Source organism: Rhinocladiella mackenziei (assembly GCF_000835555.1).
Source record: "Rhinocladiella mackenziei CBS 650.93 unplaced genomic scaffold supercont1.5, whole genome shotgun sequence".
In the NCBI taxonomy this organism is placed as follows: Eukaryota; Fungi; Ascomycota; class Eurotiomycetes; order Chaetothyriales; family Herpotrichiellaceae; genus Rhinocladiella; species Rhinocladiella mackenziei.
Window position 1 is genome coordinate 1781913 of NW_013550600.1, and position 13494 is coordinate 1795406.

Below are 13494 nucleotides of genomic sequence, written 5' to 3' on the forward strand. Positions count from 1 at the left end.
TGCGGCATGACTGTACCGCTGGCTATAAGTATCTAGGATAGGTTTGCATTGCTTTCATGCTCTTTGTCTCTCGTCTTGTACTTTATAGCGCATTGGGATAGTAATATCATTGTCGGATCTCCACTCTCGTTTCCTCGTACGTCCCCACCCTGACAGTGTCGATGGTCTCCAGTGAGTCGGGCTCGTCGGAGCCAGATGCTCCTGAGGAAGGGTCCTTGTGATGTAGGGAGGAGAAATCGACGTTTTGAAAAATATCTCTTGTGGGATAATCGACGGGGAAAATCCATTGGCTTGTATGCACAAGTTGATAAGCATTGACAAACGGAAGATATAGGTCTAGAATACGTACGTACGGTTCCACTCCGATCCGAGGCCACTGGTGATCATTAGACTGAGCTCCGCCCATGGGTGGGATGGCTTTACCGTGAGTCTGTGATAGGTGAACATACAATATTGCCCTCCTTCCTTCCTTCTTTCCCCCAACCCCCAAAATAATAATATTCAAGGACCCAAGACTTAAACTTATCAACCTAAAAGAACCTCCTGAGGAAATGACCACGACACCAACCATGCATCGAGAATGACTCTACCCACCCCGATGCGTCGAGCAACTTGGTCTTGTTCTCGTTCTACCGGGAGCAAATTCACCGTGGACCAGAGAAATTTGGGCCGGGGCGCACCTTTCTTAGCTGTGAGAAGTGCGTTAAAGGACGAGATGACGGACGGCGACTGCTCTTTGGGAGATGAAGGATTTCGTACGCTGTAGTTGGCTGTGTCACACCTCGTGAGCCATGACTTCAAGAGCCCCTTGTGAACTTTGTCTCGGTTGATCGCACGACCGAAGAAGTGGTTGTCGTCTTCGCCGCGCCCTGAAGGGCTCATGTATTGTATATAACCTTGTTCTTCAGGATTTCGCGTGCTGGAAACGATTAGTCGATACGCCGGGTTTTAGCATCTTTTAGATACCGACCTTAAGTCAAATTTATTAGAATATGCGTCAGACCGTAGTCGGTCGTATGGTGACCTTTCGATTCCAAGCTGCCGACTGACATAGTTGTTAAGCACAATGTGATCTCTCAGATTCAGTGGCATGCGATTGGGATTTCCCGCGTGAGCCCTAACGACCAACCGGCAAAAGGGGCATGATTGACCCTGAACTATCTCGCGCCATGTCCCAAGTAGGATGTCACTGGGAACCTTGTGGTGTTGATAATGTCCAAAATCAATATCTTTACGCACATTGCATAGCTTGTCGGCTGGCTGCTGCCAACATGCTTTCGATCGGGACTCCGCTGAATGAGACTTGGAAGGATTTGTCCTTCCACACGGCGGTCAGGGAGGTTGCTCTAGCATCCTCAGCCTGGCCGAGGTTGAAGAACTGGACAGCGGGGATGATGATAAGATAGATTTGGATGTCCACGGAACTCCAGAGGCTGGAGACGGCATATTCATATTCATATCGACACCGCTAGACAATGACGATTGTTCAAATAGCAGTGGTGTTCTCTAAAAGTTGCTGATATCAAGGTTCAAGGCGACAAGTTGCCTATTACTAGGCATACAATGAACGATTGGTTGGAGGCTCGCGCACCCGCCAGGTATGTAACCGGAAGGCCATATCGATCTCATTTTGAGTTCAGATGGTCTTGTGATAAACCTTCACCGCATCGATGACATGGCAACTGAAAACACGAGACGATGGCAACCGGTGAAAGCAGTAGATGGGCACCCGATGGCGTCTCTACTTACTAAGCAAGGCTAATATCTTCGAGCTATTCCAAAACGGGAACACCAATCATCTGGAGGGAAAAAAGTGTTTGAAGATTCTCCGCAAGCCTTTAAAGTTCCAAACGAAAAAAGTTGCCCGCAGACATATTTACCCATGGGTAGCTGAAAACCCGTCAGGGGTAAGATGGAAGCGTCGACACGACTGGAAAACCGACCCGAAAAGAATAGCAAAGCCATAGATGCACTGGAAAAAGACGAGACTGAACTGCGCTTGGAGAAAGCGCTGTTTGGAGACGATGCAGGCTTTCTGGATTCGTTGAAGCGGAATGAAGTACGTGAGGACAAAGCATTGATCCGACGAGAACGAAAGGAGTACGAGGAAGAATTTTCGGACGCAGAGGACGACGAAGAAGAAGAAGAAGGAGCAAAAGGCTTCAACGATGTAGCGGATGGAGACGTATGTACATCTCATACCTTACCTCGCATCACGTTCATTAATTGACCAATTCGCGGACAGTTATTCTTCGTTGACGTCGGAACCGGAGACCTTCCACCCTCAATTGTCAAAGATCTTGAGCCAAGTGCACAGCAGCTGGGGTTTTTTTCGAGAGAACCCGCATGGTACGACAGCGACGACGACCGAATCAGGGTCTCGCTAGCGTCGAACACCCGATTGCGCAAACTGCGGGATACAAAAGACGACGACCTTGTCACGGGGAGAGAGTACATTCAACGGTTACGTCGACAATACGAGAGACTGCACCCGACACCTGAATGGGTGACATATGCGAGGAAGAAGAGGAAATTAGCGCACACAACCAACACTGAGCGAGAAAATGAGGAGTCTGATTCTGATGTATGCATGGATGACGGCGAAGAACCCCTTCTCTCAGCGCAACCGCTAGCCGAGCTTCTTCGCACATCCGGATCTTTGGTACGGACCACAGAACAGTCGACGAAACCGGGTTCGAAGGGTGTGCGAAAACTTCGAACCGAAGTCGTCGATATCCAGCGATGCCAAGACGTAGCCGGCCCAGGGCCCTCGGCCATCGACACTCTGCAATTCCATCCTGATTACCCTTTACTCCTCTCCGCCGGCCCCAGCTCTACAATCACACTCTACCACGTCTCGCCTCAATCGCCTCATCCCAATCCGATACTCACCTCGCTACATGTGAAAGGCACCCCTCTCCATACGGTTGCGTTCTGTCGACCACGGCCACAGCACGTTCACCGGGAAAAACAAAATGACAATGAAACCGATAGTCACGACCAGACGCGTATATTCCTCTCTTCCCGCCGTCGATATTTCCACACCTGGTCCCTCTCCACAGGCACCGTGACGAAAGTAACACGTGCCCTCTACGGACCAGCTCGCAAGGAACAACGAACAATGGAGTCCTTCAAGATTTCCCCCTGCGGTCGATACATGGGTCTCATCGGCTCGTCGAAGAAAGGCGGCGGGAGCATCAACGTCCTCTCGACCGAGAGCATGCAACTAGTTTGCAGCTGTCGGATCGACTCAAGAGGCGGGGTTGCCGATTTCGCGTGGTGGCGCGACGGGAATGGATTTGCCGTGGTGGGCAAAAATGGCGAGGTCAGCGAGTATGATATTGAAACAAGACGAGTGATGGCACGGTGGGTGGATGAAGGCGCCGTCGGCACCACAGTCATTGCGTTGGGAGGAGATATGGGATGGGCTAGCCGTGGAAGGAGTCGCTGGGTAGCCATCGGCTCTTCGAGCGGGATCGTGAATCTCTACGACCGCCGAGGATGGATCGGCAAGACAGCCGAGGATGTGAGAGTGGATCAAAGGCCTAGGCCTGCTCGGGTTTTGGATCAATTGACGACGCCGATTTCACATCTCGAGTTCTCAGATGACGGCCAAATGCTTGTCATGTCATCCAAGTGGAAAAAGAATGCCTTGAGGCTGATTCATTTCCCCAGCTGCACCCTCTACAGGAATTGGCCGACGGACAAAACCCCACTGGGAAGAATCTCTGCCGTCTCTTTCTCTCCAGGTGGAAGATATCTGGCGGTCGCAAACGAACAAGGAAAGATCAGGCTGTGGGAAATTCGTGAATAAGCAGTCATGATGATGACCGAGGTCTGCCTTCTGGTCGATGTCATTCCAACTCTATATCATCTTTGTTTGAACATGAATGCTGTGTGCGGAGAACGTGAATACCGAGTCGCTGATCTTATCGGCCCGACGAAATCTTTTCGAATTTCTTCACATCCCTCACTCCGTACGTGTTGCCTTCCTTAATTCTCTTGATGGTCAGGGCAGCAATCAAGGCTGCGCCCACACCACTACCATCCTCGGCACTGAGCAGAACGACCGGATCCTTCTTACCCTTGGGCCAGTCGAGAATCTCACGAAGTGCCAGTGCTCCACGAGCCTTGAAATGGGGGTATTTGTTAAAAACTGACCCATCCGCGCCCACATGGCAGCTCTGGATGTCTTTCTTCTTGCAGATGGCAGCCACACCGCAGGCTGAAAGACGGGCAGCACGAGTTCCGATCAGTTCTGCCAATCGACGACACAGTTCAAGCTCCGGCTTGGTTGCGGAGATGCCGAGTCTTTCTTCGAACATGTCGTGGGTTTCCTGCAAGTTTTCAAACGGATCTTCTTCAATGAATGACAGGAATGACGCATCAAGGGTGTACGGTTTCTTGAGTTTGGAAATGTCCTGGCCTTCAAACAACAAATTCTTGTTCTCATGAAGGTCGACAATCACCAGACGGAAAATTTCACCCAAATACAACCCGGCGATCATCTTTTCAAATGCTTGCTGACCTGGTCTGGGTGAGGTCTCGTCAATTATTGTGTCGTACTTGGTGATCGGCAAGACCTTGTGATCGTTGTCAAAGGCGCCGTATTCACAGTTGATGGCCATGGGCATGTCAGGGGGGAGATTGAGGTGTTTCAGTTTTGGTATGGAGCCACAGTTCTCCATATAGGCCGCGTTGCAACCAGTCCCGAAGATGCAACCAATTCTCATAGATTGATCGGTATACGACGATGCAATCAGGGTGCCGGTGGTGTCATTGATGAGGGCAGCGAGTTTGATGGGCAGATTCTGGTAGCCATATTAGCCAACCGGGGGGTGGGGGGATATCCTCTGTGAATAAAAGAAGAAGGACATACCCTTGCCTCCAGTGCAGCTTGGAATTGTGGAACAACATCCTTTCCCTCGACGCCCGAGATATCAAATCCCTTTGTCCATCTTTGGAGAACACCGTGATCGATGTATTCTTGGGTCGCCGGGTAGGAGAAGGTAAAACCGAGCGGAAGATCGATCAAATCTTCGTCGTCGTGATGGTATTCAATGAATTGTTGCATGCAATCTGCAATGTACTCCCACAGCTCCTCTGCGGTCCCTGTCTTGAGCTCCTCGGGCATCCGGTATTTACTCTGGATGATATCGAACTCGCCCTTCTCTTCGGTGAGCGTAATTTCGCACACTCGCAGATTGGTACCGCCCATATCCAGGGCGAGGAAAGTTCCCTGCTCATCACCATCTGGGAAGCCCATGACCCAGGTAGGGTTCATGGGAATGTTGGCTCCATCTTTCTCCAAGCCCGCTTCCAGCTCTTTGACGAAATGATTGGTGATCTGCTTAAGTTTTGCAGCGTCTACCGTAAACAGTTCCTCGAGGTTGGCAATTTCGTTCAGCAAGCTCTTTGGCACATCGACCATAGAACCTGCACGAGGCTAACAATCAGCCTTCGAGTCCCCTCTCCCAATTCGGAAAGTATACTTACCCTTGCGGGACGGCTTGCGTTTTGGACCTAAGCCAACCATCGTGGCAGTTGAACCCGGAAGATTTCGCAAGAATGAGAGGGAGAGAAGAAGGTGTCTCCGGCTATGAATAGGTTCCTCTCCGTGAGAGATTCCGCCAGGGAGAGCCGTAGGAGACAAGGGGGAAAAAAGAACAATGCCAGAGAAGACGGGAGCCCAAAATATGATGACGATCAAATTGGCTGGCGGGGTAACTTCAAAGTTCCTGGGAGCTTGAACTCCGTTGACGTTTGGTGACCAAAAGTTAGTGGCAGGGGCGCGCGCCATGCAAGCGAGGGGCAGATCCAGACGCCAGAAGCAACTCAATAATAAGCGACTCCACGAGCTCCTTTCATCACATCCCATAAGCCATTCGGCTGATAGCAAATCGGAGGTCGTGGAGATGGGAAAAGATTAAAAAAAAAAAAAAAAAAAAATCCAATACCGGCTTTCACAGCACTTTTGCGAAGAAAAGCTCAGTAGCTATTTTGACAGACTGGTAGTCCTAGAAACTGTGGAAAGCTCAGGCAAGCCAGCAGCCCTTGGATCATCCAAGAGATTCCCCAAGCTCCTGTTCGGTATCCAAGCTCATCTTCAAACTTTTCCTGAAGCGCTGTTGTAACTGACTAACCTGGTCATGGTTGACTCACGACTTCACGAGACTGAGTCCTTTTCCTTCGACGACCCTACTCGAAACACCCAGATATCTGATATGCTCTCTCTCGCAAGACCCATTCACCTCATGTCATCACCATTCAATTACACCTTATCCTATGAAACTTGCCCTTAGCGTTTCATTGACCCCTAGAAACCTTGACCTGAAGACCAAATCCACCACCAAGCAAGGTTAACGAGGCTTGTCACAAAGACACGGCGTAAATTCCTTGTTCCCTTTAATCATCAAGTTCAATGATTTGCCGCTGCAATGTCTGCTGTGGAGCTTCCCAATCCTGCACTCTGTACCGGCTTGGACCGATTGCTGGGTCCCCTGGTCGTGTTGGTCTCAAGAGATCTGCAACTGCTTCGAATATCGTCTTGCGAATCGGGCGATTTCCTTCTATGAGGAAGGTTTCGAAGAAGATGTTGTGGCTCGTGAAGGTCGCGTACCCTTGCTGAGATATTTCCCATGCAATTTGGTCAACAAGGTATCTCACCATCGGGACGGTCAATACCTCTCGGGTCTCTTCAAGCCTATTGACCAGCCAAATTAAATCTTCAAAGACAATGTTGTAGTCCTGATGATATTGTCTGAAGCAGTCGATGAGCGCATCTTGAAGCAGGGTGATCTTGTACGTGAGCGCAAGGACGTAGGCTTTGAGGAGGGTTCTGCACTGATTTCTCGTAACAGGTTTCTTGGGTGATATGTTGTAAAGCCAGTTCACAATCACTTCAAATGAAGCAGGGTCATGGCAACGTCCATCAAGATGATAGACTGGGGTAGATGGTGACTCTTCCACTAACATGTTCGCATTTGAATCTGCGTCACTTCCTGGAGCATCCACATCCTCCTCTTGCTTCACGGGATCTGGACTGACTGTTGGATTTCGATCACCAGAAACAGATGGAGCCCGGGATCGCGCCGCGGCGGGGGTACCGTGAATTTCGAAAAACGCGGTCCGTTCTAGATGAGAGTAATGAACGTGAAAAGGTTCTTTTGATCGGCCGACGGTGATATGTAAAGTCTGTCTGCTGTACCTGCCGCTGCCAGCGGGCCGTGGATTCACACGAGGCCTGGGCGGCGTGGTTGGCATTGGGGACGGCATGGTTGTCGGATGCGAGGAACGAGGTGATGAGAAAGTATGTGAGGATTGAGCGGTATCAGCGAAGCAAGAGAGTGGTATCACCAAATCTGGAGTGCCACGGATCGAGTGAATATGTGTTCTGACGGCGTGTTCGTCAAAGAAGAGATCATGCGGGTGGCTGACTGAAGCCTCACTTGCTGGTTAACTCAGTCGGTCATGTGAGGACCAGGGGAAGGTTCTGAGGCGTGTTTCCCCAGACTCACCGAATCAAGATGAGATGAATGGTGGTCTAGAAGACCAGCCACTTGAGGTTCGGTTTGACGTCAAGGATCGATTTACCTCAAAGAGACGGCTTCTCGTCCTTCAGATGAGGATAGACATGACCGAGGTTGGAAGCAGTTGTAGTCGTCGTAGGGGTTTGTGGGGTGGCAAAGGAATCGGTGGATGATTTGGTGTCGTCGTCTCCGGTGGATGTTGGGTTCTTTTCCAATTCAGCTCTGAGTCTCTCATTTGCCTCACCTGAAAGTTTTAATGAGACATCAATGTCCTTTGTCAACTTTTCAATCTCTTCCTCCAGTTGTTCTTGGCGAGTCTTCAGGGAAGCCTCCTGTTTCTCCCTCTGACTCTTGTCTGGGTTGGTCGTCTCCCAAAGCTCCTCAAGCTCATCGAGCCAACCGAGCGCATCTGCGAATTTTCGTACACCATCATCGCAATCTCCGAGGAGTAACACATCGTCTGGCCGCGAACCAAGTGAGCCAACCCTTTCCAGGTTGATGAGAACGCGAGGCGTATCCTCCCTCACAAAAGACGGTAGGCTGGCAAATGGTTGGACCGTGAGACTCGTTCCCATTACGATGGCCAGATCGGCTCTGGCAGGTAAACTCCGATTCATGTGGAATGACTCTGGCAAAGCCTCGCCAAAGAACACAATATCAGGTTTGACCAACCCATTGCAAGTCTTTCTAATACAGTGTGGAACCTCCTTCTTACTAACCATTTCCTTCATCAGATCGTCGGGATACTCAGTCTGGCAATCGATACATCGTTGAGTGGCGAAAGATCCATGAGCCTCCACGATCTTGTCCGCAGGAACTCCGGCCTCGCGCTCTAAACAATCAATGTTCTGAGTGAAGAGTTTCAGCAGCTTTCCTTTCTTGTGAAGCAAGCTAACGAACGAATGTGTCACGGTCGGTCGGTATTTGCCCGGATACAGTTCATGAGCCAAGGTATAGAATGGATATGGATTTCGGCGAAAGTATCCAATGTCGAAAACTGCTTCGGCGTACGGGAGATTCAATCGAGCGAGATTGGCATAGAGTCCAGTATCAGGGGAACGAAAGTCCGGAATGCCAGCAGAGGTACTGATCCCGGCGCCTGTCTGGCCATAGTCAGGTTAGACATTTCCCATTGTCATTGCAAGTCTTTCCGCTCACCATGACCACGATTTTCTTGACATCCTTCTCTTTGATATAATCAGCGACAGCCTCAATGGTACGAGCATATAAAGTGGTAGGAGGTGTGGCCTCGTCCACCGGAGTCGACGATTCATTGCCCATGTTGAATCTCCAGTGAGCAGGGCGCGGATTCGGGTGACGATCTCGTCTTCGACGACCTATGATTGCGAATAGAAAGCGAAACAGGATGACGGCGGGTAAGACTGACTCCAAAGAAATGCAACCAGAAATTGTAGACGATGGCCTGAATCCAAGCAACAACAATCACGGAAGAGGGGAAGTTTTAGAGCCCCAATGAGACTTTTTATCACGTTGTGGCGCCAAAATGCCCCACGTCATATTTCGCCGCATGCATCGAACGTCGCGGCCCGAGGGGTTCTCACCACGGCTAGTAATCTTTTGTGTATTTTCTTCACCACGCGAGAACATTAATGGACATCTTTGCACCCTCTACCTGAGGATGGCTGAAGTCGAAGGCTAGCGCAATTTTGTGCGCAGCACTGTCACTGTAACCCCTGCTTCGATGGTCGAGCCGCCAACCCACCCCAACATTGCTCAATCATGATTCCAAATGGCCACGTCTCTGAATTTGAGACCGAACAAGAATCCATTACCGTGTACAATGCCAAATCCGTATCGGAAATTCGAGCTGCTCTGACAGAGCTTCACGAAAAGGAAGCGACAGTGACCTCTCAACTCGATGCCTTGGTCAGCGCACAAAAAGATCTTCAGCGTGAACTGGGTCGACTTGACCTGTTTCGTATAAATGCCACTGCCCAAGCCTCCAAAGTTAGAGCCGTCAGCAATGGCATGCTTTCCGACGCCGCCTCGAATGCGAAGCGCATCTCAAATTCGGTCAAGAAGCTTGACCTCGAGCAGGAAAGGGTCAAAGCCACGCTCACTGTCGTCGAACAGGTTGGCGAGTTGAAGGCCTGCGTCTTAGGCGTCTCAGGCTCCATGGGTGCGGCTCAAGATTGGGAAACTGCTGCTAGTTATCTGAGCAGGGCTTCGAAAATCCCCGGCGAAGTCGTCAATGGGTCCTTTGCCGCACGAGTGGTGCCGACGGCTGAAGTCCCAGACACCCCAGCTGTCACCCTGGAAACCGCCTCAGAATCTTTGTGTAATTTGTTCCTCCGGGAATTCGACAAGGCGGTCAAGGAGAATGACGGTGCCCGCATCACGCGATTCTTCAAATTGTTCCCGCTCATCAATCGATCTGACGTGGGTCTGGATGTATACGGCCGCTATGTCTGCCAGGGAGTGGCTACTCGAGCTCGAAGCAGCCTCAATGCCGGTACCGGAGGAAATCAAAGCAAGGATGGATTCTTTTATGCGAATGCCCTGACCCGATTGTTCGAGCATATTGCACAGATCATCGACGGCCATGGTGGACTGGTCGAACGACACTACGGACCCGGCAAGCTGGCTCGAGTCATCGAGCGGCTTCAAGTCGAAGCTGATCTTCAAGGGGGGATCATTCTTGACACATGGAGTGATGAAAGGAGGATCGATCGCCAGCTCACCGACATCAAATCATACGCCTTCACATTCCTGGTTCAAAGCTTCATGCCCGCACAGCGGGGATCTACCGGCACACCTCGTACCAATTCTCCTGCACCAGGTCGTGGCAGCGAGGACGAGTCAGTCGACATGAGACAAGTAGATGCTTTACTCAACGAGATGGCCCTCATGCTAGGCAAATGGTCCCTCTACACCAGATTCATATCCGACAAATGCCGTGATCCCAACAGCGCCAACGGTTCTCTCCACATGCCACCTTTCCTCCTCAACTCGAGCTTGATGAGAAAGGTTCACGACAAACTCCTCTCACCATTCAACACCATGACAACATTCTTCTTCCGCCGCTCCGTCGAAAAGGCTTTCCAACTGGATGAACAGCCACCTGACCTATCTCTGAACCCACATAAGCCGCTTAACTCTAATCCTCCGCATGTCACCTCCGCCATCGAAGATATCATGTACATTGTCAACAAAGTCCTCCAGCAATCACTGGCTACTTCACAGAAGCTGGTCGTCTCCAACGTGGTCCCAACCCTCGGTCGAGTGCTCGGCTCCGATTTCATCGGCATGGAACAACGCAAGATGCGCGACGAAAGCTATCCCAAAGCCGCGATCCAAGGACAACTCCCCCCCGAAGCGACCATCGTGGCCTTTCTCGTCCTCATCAACAACCTCGACGTAGCCAAAGACTACGTCGATCAAATCGTCCGTGCCCGTCTAGAGATCACCCCGGGCTCTCCCCATCAACCGCTCGAAGACCTGTTTCCGGAAGAGGGCGAAGCGGAAGCGATCGCCGCAACATTGATCTCATTTTCGACCATCTTCTCAGATAAAGCCAACGAACTCGTCTCCGACGGCATCAACGTCGTCTTCCACAATGTGATGAAGCCCCGCTTGCGCCCCATCCTAATGGACGCCTTCCGCGACACCGACTACCAACTTAGCCGAGAACAGCTCCAAGAGCTCGCAGCCGAAATGGACGGCAATGCCGCAACGGACGGCTTCTCCGACGAAGTGCGCATGCGCTTCCAGCTCGGTTGGGACGCTCTGACCAAACCCATCGGACGCATCATGACAGAGCGAACCTTTGATCAGCTTCTGGCCATTGTCGTCACGTACCTGAGCAAAATGATCGAGAAGCGCCTGTGGACGTATCACGGACGAGTCAACGACGTTGGCGCGGCGAGGCTGGAGCACGACGTCAACGAAATCGTCAAGGTGGTGGTCAAGGGCCAGAAGTATAGTTTTCGAGAGGCGTTTTTGCGATGTAGCCAGATTTGCATGATTATGAATATGGATGAAGAAGAGTGGGAGGAGTCGATCAATTCTGGGAGCGAGTTTGCGGACAAGCTGAGGCCGGAAGAACGTGTTAGAGCCAGAAATATGGTGAAAGAATATGCTTGAATAGACTTGACAAAAAAATGAGAATCTGGTTGGGATGAAGATTTTGTTCATTTCTCATACCATCCTCTAGCATGCCTCAAGTGTCATCGGCTCCGGGATCCGGCTATCTTGACGACGGGTATGGCTGGTCGACATGCAGTTGGCAAGTGAACCCATTTTTTTTCTTTTGACCAGGATCACTTCCCTTTCAACTTTCGCCCCTTTTCACCACGAAAATTCTATGGCTTTCAATTCTCCACGACATGACCCTCTACGCACGAGACATAACTCCCCAAGCGCGGATCTTGTTGTCTGTGTATCCAGAGAACAAGGTTTGACCATCAGCACTCCATGCTAAGCTCACACAGTACGGTTCTTGTGACTTCTTGCCCTTCTCGACATATTCAGGCTTGAGTTCATCGACTTTGCTCTTTTTCTCCAGATCGAAAATGGTGATCGAGGATGTGGTGGCAGCGCAAAGCCAGTATCGGTTAGGAGAGAAAACAAGTGCATGGATTTCGTCACCAGCTTGTAGAGAATAGAGGTGCTTCGATTCGTTCAGGTCCCAAAGCATGGTGGTACCATCTTTGCCGCCAGACGCGCACAAGGATCCGTCGGGAGAAATGGTGACCGTGTTGATGTAGCCAGTGTGGCCGATGTGGTCGGTTTGAATGCGGCAAGAAGCCAGTTCCCAGACCTGTAATTGTCCATGTCAGTCGCGGCCCCAATTCATGAAACTAGATATCTGGGTGATGAATTTCCATGGCCTTGCCTCAGTCCGCCGGTGAATGGTTGTCTCATAGCCAATGGCTCTGAAGTAGCAAATACTTTGGTAATGCGTAGCATCTTGGGCAAGCAAAACGAGGGAGCGAATCCCTTCTTACCTTGACCAACTTGTCCCAGCCGGCGCTGACAATGACTGGATTTTGAGGATTAGGAGAGAAGCGAACACAGGATACCCAGTCGGTGTGGCCCTTGTCGGTGATGGTGTATTTGCAGTCTCCCAAGGTATTCCACAGCTTAATGGTTCGGTCCCGAGAACCTGAGACAATTTGTCTATTATCGGCAGAAAAAGAGACGGAAAGGACATCGTTGGTGTGGCCAACAAAGGTTCGTGTGGTGTTTCCAGTAGACAGCTCCCACAATCGAAGAGTCTTGTCCCAGGATGACGAGAGCGCATAGGCACCGTCGGAGGAAATGACGCAGTCGGAGACGATATGGGAGTGACCGTGAAGAGACCGCTTCGGATAACCGTAGGCCGCTTCGTCGCGGGTCAAGTTCCAGATGATGAGGGTCTTGTCTCTTGAGCCAGAGAGCAGCATGTTCGGGCTAAAAATCGCAGTTAGCGAGGTTGCGAAAGGTTTGATAAGGCTGACTTCTCCAAGCTGGTTGCCAGACTGGTGACCCAGCCGCTGTGGCCTTCGAGGGTACCACGTTGAATTAATTGTTCAGCCATGGTTGCTCGAGAATCCCTAGAGAGAGTGTGTTGGAAATTTTTGCTGAACTCGAAAGTCACAGTGGTGGCTACGGCGAGATTCCCTTGTCTTGGTCGGATGCGGTCGAACGCGACCTTGTGTGTGCCAAGAGTTCACTCGCCAAGATCTTTGCAATTATCCTGCGGAGTAGAAACCTTCAGGACTGCATTTTTCTCAACATCCTACGCGCCAGGTGAGCGTCCTCGAAATGGCCCCATCATGTACGTGTACTCGTATGATGATATCGAGCTTCCTCAAGATTGTCGAACAAGGACGGTGGGTTCAATCTGTGATCGGTACCTTTGGGGAAAGGCTGGCTGTCCTGACACCTGCAAGGATGATTATCCCCATATTCTCTAGCCTCATATGCAAGCCGACGCACCCCCTCACTTTTCCATTTGATGATA

General features: G+C 50.9%; 7 protein-coding genes across 7 annotated transcripts; 2 read left to right on the plus strand and 5 right to left on the minus strand.

Annotated features, from left to right (window-relative positions):
- Nucleotides 1-106: 106 nt before the first annotated feature.
- On the minus strand, nucleotides 107-1092 carry Z518_07126 (uncharacterized protein; the record flags this gene model as incomplete). Its single annotated transcript, XM_013415255.1, has 3 exons — nucleotides 107-430; nucleotides 595-919; nucleotides 971-1092. 3 exons carry the CDS (start codon nucleotides 1090-1092, stop codon nucleotides 107-109), a joined length of 771 nt encoding a protein of 256 aa, XP_013270709.1.
- Nucleotides 1093-1912: 820 nt separating this feature from the next.
- On the plus strand, nucleotides 1913-3814 carry Z518_07127 (uncharacterized protein; the record flags this gene model as incomplete). The annotated part of the gene is made up of 2 exons (XM_013415256.1): nucleotides 1913-2185; nucleotides 2246-3814. 2 exons carry the CDS (start codon nucleotides 1913-1915, stop codon nucleotides 3812-3814), a joined length of 1842 nt encoding a protein of 613 aa, XP_013270710.1.
- A 115-nt stretch (nucleotides 3815-3929) lies between these two features.
- On the minus strand, nucleotides 3930-5536 carry Z518_07128 (hexokinase; the record flags this gene model as incomplete). The annotated part of the gene is made up of 3 exons (XM_013415257.1): nucleotides 3930-4811; nucleotides 4880-5436; nucleotides 5497-5536. 3 exons carry the CDS (start codon nucleotides 5534-5536, stop codon nucleotides 3930-3932), a joined length of 1479 nt encoding a protein of 492 aa, XP_013270711.1.
- An 869-nt stretch (nucleotides 5537-6405) lies between these two features.
- On the minus strand, nucleotides 6406-7275 carry Z518_07129 (uncharacterized protein; the record flags this gene model as incomplete). Its single annotated transcript, XM_013415258.1, has 1 exon — nucleotides 6406-7275. The coding sequence occupies one exon, from the start codon at nucleotides 7273-7275 to the stop codon at nucleotides 6406-6408; it is 870 nt and encodes a 289-aa protein (XP_013270712.1).
- A 319-nt stretch (nucleotides 7276-7594) lies between these two features.
- Nucleotides 7595-8810, minus strand: Z518_07130 (uncharacterized protein; the record flags this gene model as incomplete). The annotated part of the gene is made up of 2 exons (XM_013415259.1): nucleotides 7595-8632; nucleotides 8688-8810. 2 exons carry the CDS (start codon nucleotides 8808-8810, stop codon nucleotides 7595-7597), a joined length of 1161 nt encoding a protein of 386 aa, XP_013270713.1.
- Nucleotides 8811-9269: 459 nt separating this feature from the next.
- Z518_07131 (uncharacterized protein) lies at nucleotides 9270-11633 on the plus strand (the record flags this gene model as incomplete). Its single annotated transcript, XM_013415260.1, has 1 exon — nucleotides 9270-11633. The coding sequence occupies one exon, from the start codon at nucleotides 9270-9272 to the stop codon at nucleotides 11631-11633; it is 2364 nt and encodes a 787-aa protein (XP_013270714.1).
- A 250-nt stretch (nucleotides 11634-11883) lies between these two features.
- Z518_07132 (guanine nucleotide-binding protein subunit beta-like protein) lies at nucleotides 11884-13068 on the minus strand (the record flags this gene model as incomplete). The annotated part of the gene is made up of 3 exons (XM_013415261.1): nucleotides 11884-12309; nucleotides 12497-12941; nucleotides 12989-13068. The coding sequence occupies 3 exons, from the start codon at nucleotides 13066-13068 to the stop codon at nucleotides 11884-11886; spliced, it is 951 nt and encodes a 316-aa protein (XP_013270715.1).
- Between the last annotated feature and the right edge of the window lie 426 nt (nucleotides 13069-13494).